Below are 12,372 nucleotides of genomic sequence, written 5' to 3'. Positions count from 1 at the left end.
GACCGTAACATTGACTTACCCGTCGAGAAGAAAGCAGGCAACTTCAGAGTCCCTTTCAAAGTCTTTCTCCTTCATTAGCTCTTTCCAACTGGGAAAAGCTATCCCGTTATTGACCCTCGGTTTTTGAATTTGTCGGTCACGTTTCCTTTTAAATTCAATTTTGGCATTTCTCCTGTGGCTCGGCGTAAGTGTGATCCTGAATTATGAAGTACCGTGCAGTGCAACCTTTCAAATTTACCGGGGCAGTGACACGCATTACGCCTCTCTCCTCGTCCGTCTCGGCTGGTGTTAGTCACGTTACGCTGGCTCTGAACGAAAACGCATTGGTGGAAACGCGTTGAGGTAGGCTAGTGCTTTTTGTCCCTCTCTGCTATTATAGTTTTTCAAGATGGAGGAACGACATGGCAGCCTCCGTGGAGTTACCCGTCCCATGTAAATAAATAAAGAAATTCTTCGTGTACGAGAATAAGTCGGATCATTGGGAGAGGTAATTGTACACCATTGAGGACATATTTATGAATAAAGACATTGATTTTAGTTAATCAAATACTTAAAAAACTACACATTGTCCCTTTAAATAGAGCTAAATAAAATAAAATTGTAAGTTACAGACTCTGATCAGCAAGCAGATTGTTTATAGATAAAAAAAAATACAAATAAACTTAAATAGAAAACAGAAAGGTGGAACCATTGTACCATTGATAATATATTTGGGGCCCTGGTGTTTATTGTGGTTTTGAAAGTGGCCCCTTCTGTTTATTTAGTTTGTTTACATCACCGGTGCTTTTCACCTCGGCCTTATTGATCTGTTTGCAGTTCATAATATCTAAAGCTTGTTTGCTGTTGACAAAATGATGAGCGTTTAGTTTTCAATGGCTTGCCGTTTAGCTCATCCTCACTTGAACTCGGGCCTTTTGTGCTGCCAGTCCCGTGACTGAAACAAATCCAGTGTGAGGTGCTGGCAGAGAATTAACAAGGCAGATGAACCATGACCGAGTGTTTTCATTCATCATCATCAGAGCTGATTGCTTCTGCCCGCTCTGCGTGTGGCACTGCCTCTGGAATCATGCTCGGGTTATTAGAAAGAAGAACATGGATGCCCTTCAATGAGTCGCTGTGCATGTGTGCAATGATTCTGGTGTGATTGTGAGTTTTACGTGTTTTAATTAAACACTTTTTTTATTTATTTTTTATAGTTGCCATTTACATACTTTTTATAAGGTGTCTTAGATAAATGATAGTACAAATAACTGTACAATAATGTTTTTTTTATTAATTTCTTCAATACCTCAATCCAGAATTTCCGGTACATTTTTACATTAAAAAAATTGCTTTTTTTTATATTGTATCAATATTAATTTGTATTTTTTTTCATTGGTGCATTAAAAAAACAAGTTCTTGCTACTTTAGATATTCAGTGCAGTGGTTTCAGTTTGATCTACATGACATATAATGTATATAATTTACAAAACACCAAATTTTGTTTAAATTGATTGATTGATTTGACACATTTGTGATTAAATGTCTATATAGACTTATTGCACCGCTATGAAGCTGTTTTAGTTTGTCTTGCAGGATGGCCACATTATCACTTCAAATATACTTACATTTTCAATACATTAAAGGTCTATCATCAATTATTCTTACATCACATTAAATCTTAACCTTCATTAAGCAGGAAAATGTCTTGTTTGGGTCTTTTGAACTTCAGCATATTGAAGGGAAAGCAGATACTTAAAAACATCCGATCCAATAATTTCTTCTTAAAGGTCATAATAAATAAAAAAAGTGCAAGAATCTGTAATTTCAGTTTTTTAAAGAGAAATTCCTTTTGCTATTTCTTGTAGTGAGAGTCGAAAACAAAATAATATTTTAATAATTTAGTCATCTGACCATCCACACATAAAGATTTTAACATCATGCTTGGTGTTTGCTTCACATGCGTTATATATATAACATAACAAGGGTTTCTAGTGTATGCACACTGTACTATCTCTTAGCTTTATTCCAGTTCTCAACAGAATCTCATATTTATTTTTTACAGATATTATATAATGATGTCAAGTGCAAAGAGAAAAAGAACTTGCATGAAAACAAGATTCTCATGGAAGATGCTAGATCAGAAACATTAATAAAGAATAGAAGAAAATCCATAATTTAGCAGCACACTACATATTGTAGTGTGTTTTCATATGGTCATATTGACCGTGTTTGTGCATTCCTGACCTTATTTCCCAGATCCCAGATCAGTGAAACTACCGGATCTGATTTGCATCTCATCCTTTAAATGCCACACATCTATGAACTCTTCAAACACACGCTGTCTCTGAAGATCGGTGACAAATAAACACGTTCTTGCCCTGAACACGTTCCTCAGGGAAATATCCTTCAGAGACACGTCTAGTCTTGTTGCTTCGAGGCTGTATTTATTGTCTCAGACAGGCTAACAGATCTTAAACTGTCCCTGATATGGAAGCTGAAGAGATTTTACTGTGTGACATTCATGCTTGCGCACACACACTGCCTTCAGTCTCCGTTGTTTCAACATGCCGTGTGTAATGTGTGTGACGGCGAGCAGAAGCTCAAACACACGGTGAATCTCCACAACAGTGGACAGAACGCAACAAGGTTTCAAGGCGTTTTTAAGTTAGACCAATTTTTACTTTTACATATTACGCAACACATCTCAACTGATATCAATATTGTTTTTTTCTTAAAGGTCATAATGAAATTGCAGGAATTTGTTATTTCACTTTGAAAAAGTTGTACGATAATAGTTTTTGCTTTAGCTACAGTACCTGTTAAACGTTTGGAAACATATTTTTTTTTTTTAATGTTTTTGAAAGAAGTCTCATGCACACTAGGGCTGCATTTATTTAATACAAAAATACAGTAAAAACAGTAATATTGTGAATTATTATTACAATAAAAAAAAAATACATATGTTGTAATATATTTTATAATATGTAATTTATTCCAGTGATCATCAGTCATCTCCAGTCAGTGTCACTTGATCCTTCTATATGATTTTTTTTCTTTTTCTGCTTAACATTTTTTTGTGGAAACAACGATACCATTCAAAAAATTAAGTTTTAGAGGTAAGACTTTACAATAAGGTTTCATTATTGAACATGAACTAATAATGAGCTGCACTTCTACAGCATTTATTAATCGTTGTTAATGTTAATTTCAACATTTACTAATACATTAATAAAATCAAAAGTTGTATTTGTTAACATTAGTCAATGCACTGTGAACAAACATGAACAAGTAACGAACAGCTTTACTTTTTATTAACTAACATTAAAGATTAATAAATACATAACAAATGTTTTGTTTATTGTTTAGTTCATGTTAGTTAATACATTAACGAATGTTAACAAATCAAACCTTATTGTAAAGTGTTACCGATTTAGAATAAGACAGAAATGAATACTTCTATTCATCAAGGATGCATTAAATTGATCAAAAGTGACAGTGAAGAGATTTATAACGCTACAAAAGTTTTATATTTACAGTAATAAATGCAAATAAAATCCGGTTCATTGAACTTTATATTCATCAAAGAACTCTGAAAAAAGTATCACAGTTTCCACAATGTTAAGCAGCAAAACGGTTTTGAAAATTTATGATGATATTAGTAAGAATTTCAAGTCTTGAGCTCAAATCCGCATATAATATTGGGATCATGTGACACTGAAGACTGAGTAATGATGCTGAAAATTCAGCTTTGATCACAGGAATAAATGTTTAAATATATTAAAATAGAAAACAGTTATCTTAATTTGTAATAATATTTCACAATATTACTGTTTTTATTGCATCTTTGATGAAATAAATGCAGCCTTGGTGAGCAGAAGAGACTTCTTTCAAAAACATTAAAAAATGGTGATGTTTCCAAACTTTTGACAGGTACTGTATTTCTTGTAGTGACAGTTAAAAACAAAATACTAAAACTAGTTAACATCTCCACAACAATGGGCGAAACGCAACAGAATGGAACAATAAGTGAGACAAACTATATCTTGACATGATGTCTGAAAACATTTAAAATTCAACTCATAAACAGCTAAAGAAAACAATGTTATTTTTTAAAACTTTTCTTATTTGATGTGGTTTTAATTTGACATTTGTGACCCTAGACCACAAAACCAGTCACATGGGTAATTTAAAAAAAAAAAAAGAGATTATTACATCATCTGAAACCTGAATAAATACACTTTCCATTGATGTGTGGTTTGTTATGATAGGACAATATTTGACCGAGATATTGCAAATCTGGAATCTGAGGGTGCAAAAAAATCGAAACATTGAGAAAATCTCCTTTCAAGTTGTGCATTTATGTTCACGATTGTGCTGCATCCACTCACAAAAATATTTTAAAAATGTATTTACAGTTGGAAATGTACTAAATATCTTCATGGAACATGATCTTTACTTAATATCCTAATGATTTTTGGCATAAAAGAAAAATCTATAATTTTGACCCATACAATGTATTGTTGGCTATTGCCACAAATATACCCGTGCGACATGTGACTGGTTTTGTGATCCAGGGTCACATTTTACAAATATTTGAAACATGAAATCAAACATGAACATGAAATCAAATTGGTTTAAATGTATATTTATTTATTTATTAAATTAAAAGTTATTGATTAAACAACATTTAAATGAGATATAAATATGGCTTAAACTTAATTTTGAAATGAATAAATTGATAATTGATTTCCTAATTGTATTTTTTAAGCAGCACTCCTAGCCCTCCATAATGAACGGTGTTCTCTATGAGTAACGAGTGACTGATACTCGCTCATGTAAGTGATTAATTACACTGTTTTATCTGTTGTGTAGCTTTATGCCAGTATATACAGGCTACTAGATTCAGTGATGGTGCCAGAGGAAAGTTGGCGAGTGCAGACGAAGGTAACCCTCATCCCAACCTCCAATGCTCCTGTTTGTATCACAATCAACCACAGCTCGGCCTGTGCCCGCTAACCTTTAACCTTTCCACGCACTTCTTTCACAGCACCGCTGTTTGTTCGTGTGTGAGATGGCTCGTGGTCGGGTAGTTTGGGATCACCTGTTTTCCTGCCCTTTCCCCCTTCAACTCCATTTCCTATTCCTCTCTCAGCAGCAGAAACTTATTAGCTCTCCACACTGTTTGCTTTGGTGAACTCTCGCCAAGGTTGCGCTTGGTGGGCTGCTGTAACTCCTTCACTGGGAATGATTTTCAAGGCACGTTTTTCCATGCGTGTTCCGACACTTTTCTGCTTCAACTGTTCTGGCACTTTTTTTGGCTTTGACTCGGTTTGATTTTCTGTTTTCATGTCTGTTTTTCCGCAACGTTCTTGAACAGTGTCTTCCTCCGGAAGAAATAAGTATATTTGTGGTTTGGTTTGCTTGAATTGCCATGAAGCTTTGAAGATAGTTTTTGAAAAAGAGCTCATCTTGCTTTGTCTTTGTCTTTTTCTCTTTCTGTCCGAATCTCAGGTGAAAATTTTGAGCAGAGTCCACTGCGGAGAACTTTTAAATCTAAAGTTCTTGCGCACTATCCCGACAATGTGGAGTGGAACCCTTTTGACCAGGATGCAGTGGGAATGGTGAGTAAATATGGGCTTTTCAACAACTAATTACAGTTGCTAGAGAGCAGGGTGGCCACCGGCTGATACAGTGCCAGTTTGTGATTAGGGCTGGACAATAATTCAATATCAATATATATCGAAATATAATTTTTTTCAATAACGGTGATATGATTTTTAAACACATTTCCGAGATTTCGATATACATTACAGATTATTTTGACCCATACAATGTATAGTTGGCTATTGCCACAAATATACCCGTGCGACTTTTGTGATCTAGAGTCACATATTTAAAAAGACACTCACCCGTGAACACGGACAAGTGAATTATGCTTTCTGTTTTACAGATGACTAACAATTCCTAAATCCTCCTAATTATTTTATTTTTAGGGATCACTCCAAACCCTCTTATATCGTTGCCCTGTCATAGGCCCTGTTTACATCTACTATTAAGATGTGTTTTGGTCGATAGCATCACAAGGTGGATTAAAATGAGAATGTTTCTCCCTCGTCTACTTGTGATCCGATCGACTATAACACATCTTTATACCAGGTGTAAACAGGGCCGTAAAGCAGGAAGGCACTTGAAGTGGTGTCATGCCTAACAACGCCCTTTTGCCAGTCTATATTTAGACTATAGCTCTGCCTCTTGCACCGTATCACTTAAATATATCATATAAGATATAACACAATTTAATTATAACATTTGAGATTGCAGAAATGTAATACAAACCATGCAAGGTTGTCGACAATCTTGAAATGGCCATATTAGGCACTTGATGTGCCTGGCTGCTAAATCAGTCATTCAAATGAGTGCAATGCCTTAAATTAAGGGTGCTTGTTGAAGGTCAAAAACAGTTAAAGGATTAGTTCACTTTAAAAAAAACTTTTGCTGATAATTTACTCACCCCGATGTCATCCAAGATGTCCATGTCTTTCTTTCTTCAGTCGAAAAGAAATTAAGATTTTTGATGACAACATTTCTCCATATAATGTACCTCACTGGCGACCAAACGGTTCAAGGTCCAGATGACAGTGTCAGCGCCGCTTCAACGGGCTTTAAACGACACCAGACGATGAATACGAGCGAAACGTTCGGTCATTTAAAAAAGAAATAAAAAAGTTTAAGTTTTATAAGCACAAACGCTCGCCTTGCTCTGTTCTGTGATGCACGTTTGTGACGTCACGTAATACGCAATTACGTTGAAAAGGTCAGTGTTTACAAATGTGCGGAAGGAGGACCATACACACATATTCAAATGTCTTTGTGTCAGTTTATCGTTTAAAATGCCCATTGCGTGTGCGTATCCTGGGTGTTGTAATATTAAAAAGCCTAAAAGAAAATTTTCGTCAGGATATAAATGTTTCACTTTTCATAGAAGCGTGACCTTTTCAACGTAATTGCATATTACGTGACAAACGTGCATCACAGAACAGAGCAAGGCGAGCGTTTGTGCTTATAAAACTTAAACTTTTTTATTTATTTTTGAAATGACCGAGCGTTTCGCTAGATAAGACACTTATTCATCGTCTGGTGTCGTTTAAAGCCCGTTGAAGCGGCACTGACACTGTCATTTGGACCTTGAACCGTTTGGTCGCCAGTGAAGTCCATTATATGGAGAAATGTTTTCATCAGAAACCTTAATTTCTTTTCGACTGAAGAAAGAAAGACATGGACATCTTGGATGACATCGGGGTGAGTAAATTATCAGCAAAAGTTTTTTTAAAAGTGAACTAATCCTTTAAGGGTCTTTTTAAAATATTTGTAGAGCCTCAGAACCTTTTTTTTGTCCTTGTTCCCCCACAGCTCTGTATGCCAAAAGGCCTGTCTTTCCGGACACAGACGGACACCCGCGATCCACAGTTCCACTCCTTCATCATCACGAGAGAGGACGGCTCCCGAACCTACGGCTTCGCCCTCACCTTCTTTGAGGAGGTGACCAGCAAACAGATCTGCAGTGCCATGCAGACACTCTATCACATGCACAATGCAGAACAGTACGACATCTTGCACACGCCACCCACGCCTCGCAGCCCCGAAGACCCCCGTCCCACCCCTCACCATCTGCACGCCGCCCCATCCCTGTCCCGTTTGCAGCGCTTCAACTCGTACGACATCAGCCGGGACACACTCTTCGTGTCCAAATGCATCTGCCTGATCACACCCATGGCCTTCGCCAAGGCCTGCAGAAAGGTTCTCGAACAGTTGCACCAGGCCGTCACCTCGCCTCAACCCCCTCCACTCCCGCTGGAGAGCTACGTCTACAACGTCCTCTACGAGGTCCCACTGCCACCGGCCGGGCGTTCCTTGAAGTTCTCGGGCGTATACGGGCCGGTGTTGTGTCAGAGACCCAGCACATCCGAGCTGCCCCTCTTTGACTTCCCCATGCAGGAGGTGTTTGAGCTGCTGGGTTTGGAGAACGTGTTACAACTCTTCACCTGTGCACTACTGGAGATCCAGATCCTTCTGTACTCGCAACGTGAGTAACTATCAGCCGTCCCAGAATAGCCGTCATTTCACCGTCTAGTTTAACTATAGACCCGATATAGTCCGGCTATGAGTAACCCATTTCTAGCTAAAATAACCTGGAATTTGGTTCCTCCGAATTGAATAATTTTTTGGGGATCACTCCAAACCCTCTTATATCTTTGCCCTGTCATAGGCGCTGTTTACACCTAGTATTAAGCTGTGTTTTGGTATATACAGGGTTCCCGCGGGGTCTTAAAAAGTCTGAACTTTAAATTTAAGGCCTTAAAAATTCTTAAAAAGGCCAGATTTTCATCCGAGGGCTTAAATTGAATTTAGTCAGGTCTAAAAAAGGTTTTACCCTTGTTCATTTCCAGAAACGCTGGCCGCAGAAAGTTATTACAAAGCAAAAAAGTATCGGGTGAGTCGCTCATAATAGAAGCGATGCGGATGTTTTTTCCAGGCGGAGCGAGATGAAAAAATCACAACTTTTCAGAATTCAGCAAACGCACCGCAGGTCATGTGACAAGAACCAACCAATCAGCTTCACCCTTTCCGTAACAACATTGTAAGCTCAGTCAACATGAAGGATGGGGGTGCAACCAAACAATACGGGTGTTTTTCTCTTCTCCGTAAATAAATCTCGTAGCAGAGCTACAGCAAGCGTTTCTCGTTGTTGGAAATCCATTAGCTACTAAAACTTCTTTGTCGTTGTGGAGAGCGCAGTGCATGGTTGCATAGCAACGACAGACGCCATGGGAAAATCGGACCGAATTTTACTATTAATAATAAAAGATAAGCTAATGTGAGTAATTTTATCTTTTTTTGACTCATTCTTTTATAAAAAATGATTTAAAGGCTGTTTATCCATTTTAATATAAAACCTTTTTTGTCAAAACTTTATTTTTAACTTGTACATGTTAGTGGATAACATGTTGCAAGACACTCTTTTAAAAATCTGGCCATCATTTTTAATGTTATTATTTTAATGTTTATGTAAACAAAAAGTGCGTTAATGCGTTGTGTAGGTCTTAAATTTCAAGCTTTATGGTCTTAAAATGTCCTAAAAAGGTCTTAAATTGGACTTACTGAAACCTGCAAGAACCCTGTATATAGGATCACAAGGTGAATTAAAATGACCAGATGTAAACGTGAATGTTTCTCCCTCGTCTACTTGTGATCCGATCAACTAAAACACATCTTTATACCAGGTGTAAACAGGGCCGTAAAGCAGGAAGGCACTTGAAGTGGTGTCATGCCTAACAACGCCCTTTTGCCAGTCTATATTTAGACTATAGCTCTGCCTCTTGCACCGTATCACTTAAATATATCATATAAGAATTTAATGATAATATTTGAGATTGCTGAAATGTAATGAATTTACAAACCATATCAGACACTTAATGTGCCTGGCTGCTAAATTGGTCATTGAAAGGACAGCTCTTCACCTGTGCACTACTGGAGATCCAGATCCTTCTGGACTCGCAACGTGAGTAACTATCAGCCGTCCCAGAATAGCCGTCATTTCACCGTCTAGATTAACTATAGACCCGATATAGTCCGGCTATGAGTAACCCAATTCTAGCTAAAATAACCTTGAATTTGGTTACATGTTGTTTTTGCCCAAATAACTTGCGAGATGTATGAAATTCCATCATGTGAGCAAAATCAACAGTGATTACAAGGTGTTTCATTTCATTTCTTCACTCTTTTAATTTCTTTATCATCTAATTGTTGACTTGTCTATTCTTGGGCTATGGTTTGGACGTCTATTAAATATTCACTGACAGCCCAAATTTTGCCTTGTTTTGGCCTAGACGTCTGGGCTGTGTTGGACGGCTATTAGACGTCTTTTAAACGCAAAATTGCGTAGATCTAGACTAGAGCCTTCTTCTTCTTCTTCTTCTTCTCAGATTCAGAGAAATTCCACACAAAAATGGCAAGAGGTTTATAAGGGCTGATTTGCGCAATTTCTAGTTGGGAAAGTGTCTTTTGGAAATCCGTGTTCCCAGACTTCTCCAATGTTCTTGTAAGAAGAAATTGGATCTGCTAAAGTTACAGAGAAGCGTGGTATCAAACAAAGCCCCGATAGTTTTGGTTCAGACACTTAGATTTACTAAACTGGGCAATTAGCGTGAGAGGTCGGTCCCCTTCAATAGGATATACCAGCCCGATCTCATCCCAAGGCGTCATATACTGACGCTTTGACAAAACGTCTACATCCAACGCACATGGCACCCTTTAGCGTCAATATGAGACGCACATAGAAATGGGCCAGAAGGCGCCTCCTAGCGGTCTAACCCTAACCCTACCCCAGACCTAAACCCAACCATAACTGTGCGTGTCATATTGACGCTAAAGGGTGCCATGTGCGTTGGATGTAGACGTTTTGTCACAAGTGTCAGTATATGACGCCCTAGGATGAGAATGCGTTGGATATACAGGTAAAATTTGAATATCATGCAAAAGTTCATTTATTTCAGTAATTCAACTTAAAAGGTGAAACTAATATATTATATAGACTTATTTCATGCAAAGTGAGATATTTCAAGCCTTTATTTGTTATAATTTTGATGATTATGGCTTACAGCTTATGGAAACCCCAAATTCAAAATGATAATATTGTGAAACGGTTTTCATAAGCTGTAAGCCATAATCATCAAAATAATAACAAATAAAGGCTTGAAATATCTCACTTTGCATGTGATGAGTCTATATAATATATTAGTTTCATCTTTTAAGTTGAATTACTGAAATAAATGAACTTTTGCATGATATTCAAATTTTTCGAGTTTTCACCTGTATAGTAGGAAAACTGGAAAATCTGTAAATTGTTAACGAGTTGGCTATAATTTAATCAATCATAAATCATTGTTATTAATAGTCCAAAGAGAGTAATGCAGAAGCTTTAAATCAGTGAACCTTATATACCTTTTTGACATGAATTAGTGTTGCTCTTTGATGCCAACTCATACCAGTGTTTTCAAAAAAGCCAGTTCAAATCTGAATTAATGTCATGCAAACATTGATTTTTGCGTGTTCAGTACACTACAGTCTGGTTTGAGTTGAGAGAATAAACAGGCGGTGATGTTGCAGTGTACTGCGACACGCTCTTTCTCACTTTCACACTCTCTCTCTCTCCATCTCAGTGTCCGTGTGAGCTCATCTTATCGCTTTGTTCTCGTCAAACTCGCAGCCCACCCTTTTCCCTCAAACACACATAGTACTTTGCAAATTAAACTCGCAGCTTTTCTGTGGAGTATTTACGTGAAGGCGTTTAGCAGTTAATCACAAAATGTAGTCATTTAATCAACTTCTGACTGCCATACGCTTAACCTCATCCTCAACCTGACCGTTAATCTTTAAATATCATTATTTAACTTCTGAAAATGTCAACTTGCATGCACTCTTGTTTGATTCACATGTTAAATGCAATATAATTGGCAGTAAAAATCCTCAGTAGGCCGTTTTTGATTGAATTTAAAGGGTCATGGGAAGATTGTTTGGCGATTCAGTGACAGGTGTTCTGATTGGATCAATTACAGCAACAAGGAATAGCAAATCACAGGAGGGAACTACACAACGACAGGGGTCTGGGAGATGCGGCGGATGCTGTGCTGTTTCCTAGCAACCGTCCTCCAGATAAGGAGGGTGGTGGTGATGCAGCATAAACACGATTGGCTGGAAATGACATCACCCCTCTCTGCATCCAGAAGGCTCATGCTTGTAGCGTAATGTTTGTGGACAGCGAGTCCAGATTGGAAAGGACTTGATGTCATTAGATGAGCTGCGCACGCACACAGCAGGGTGTGATCTCTAAAAAACAAGATAGCCTTCGTTGTTCTATATATAACAGCCGCATCCGTAGCATATATATATATATAATTACCCTGGCTCTTTCCCATGGAGGTGAATTCTTGAGACGGGCTTCGGCTGCGAGATCAATGGATGATCGCCAGTTACTGGTCATTTCCATATATAGACCTCAGTCTCAGTTGCAGGACGGTCTATAAGCTTACATGTAATCTGAAGGAGATTATTACTTATATTCATATGATCAGTTAATGAATCATGCTTAATATAATATTATTTTAAAATTAATATTATTGCTTAAAGAATTTATCTTATTGTATTAATCATTTTATAAAAAACATTATTATTATATTATATTATGAATGAATAATGGTTTGTTAGGGTAATTTTGACTCATGATGAATGATTTTATTATGAATGTGACAGTAGTTCTGTGGGGTGTTTGTGTATATACATATATATATATATATATATATATATATACATACATACAGTGAACTACTGTCA

The 12,372-nt window shown here is 37.3% G+C and overlaps 1 protein-coding gene across 4 annotated transcripts in view; it reads left to right on the top strand.

Annotated features, from left to right (window-relative positions):
• Positions 1-12,372, top strand: part of dennd5a (DENN/MADD domain containing 5A) — a 73,718-nt gene that overhangs the window by 15,639 nt on the left and 45,707 nt on the right. For 2 of the 4 annotated variants that reach the window (XM_079587984.1, XM_079587982.1), the window contains exons 2-4: positions 4,855-4,926; positions 5,494-5,603; positions 7,393-8,065. In XM_079587984.1, coding sequence (XP_079444110.1) covers positions 4,855-4,926; positions 5,494-5,603; positions 7,393-8,065 — 855 coding nt within the window. The remainder of the gene's footprint in view (positions 1-4,854; positions 4,927-5,493; positions 5,604-7,392; positions 8,066-12,372) is intronic. The other 2 variants (XM_079587985.1, XM_079587983.1) reach the window with 1 other exon arrangement.

This window comes from Phoxinus phoxinus (genome assembly GCF_949152265.1).
Source record: "Phoxinus phoxinus genome assembly, chromosome: 2".
NCBI classification, from domain to species: Eukaryota; Metazoa; Chordata; class Actinopteri; order Cypriniformes; family Leuciscidae; genus Phoxinus; species Phoxinus phoxinus.
Note: the sequence above shows the minus strand (reverse complement) of the source record. Positions and strands in the feature narration are given on the sequence as shown.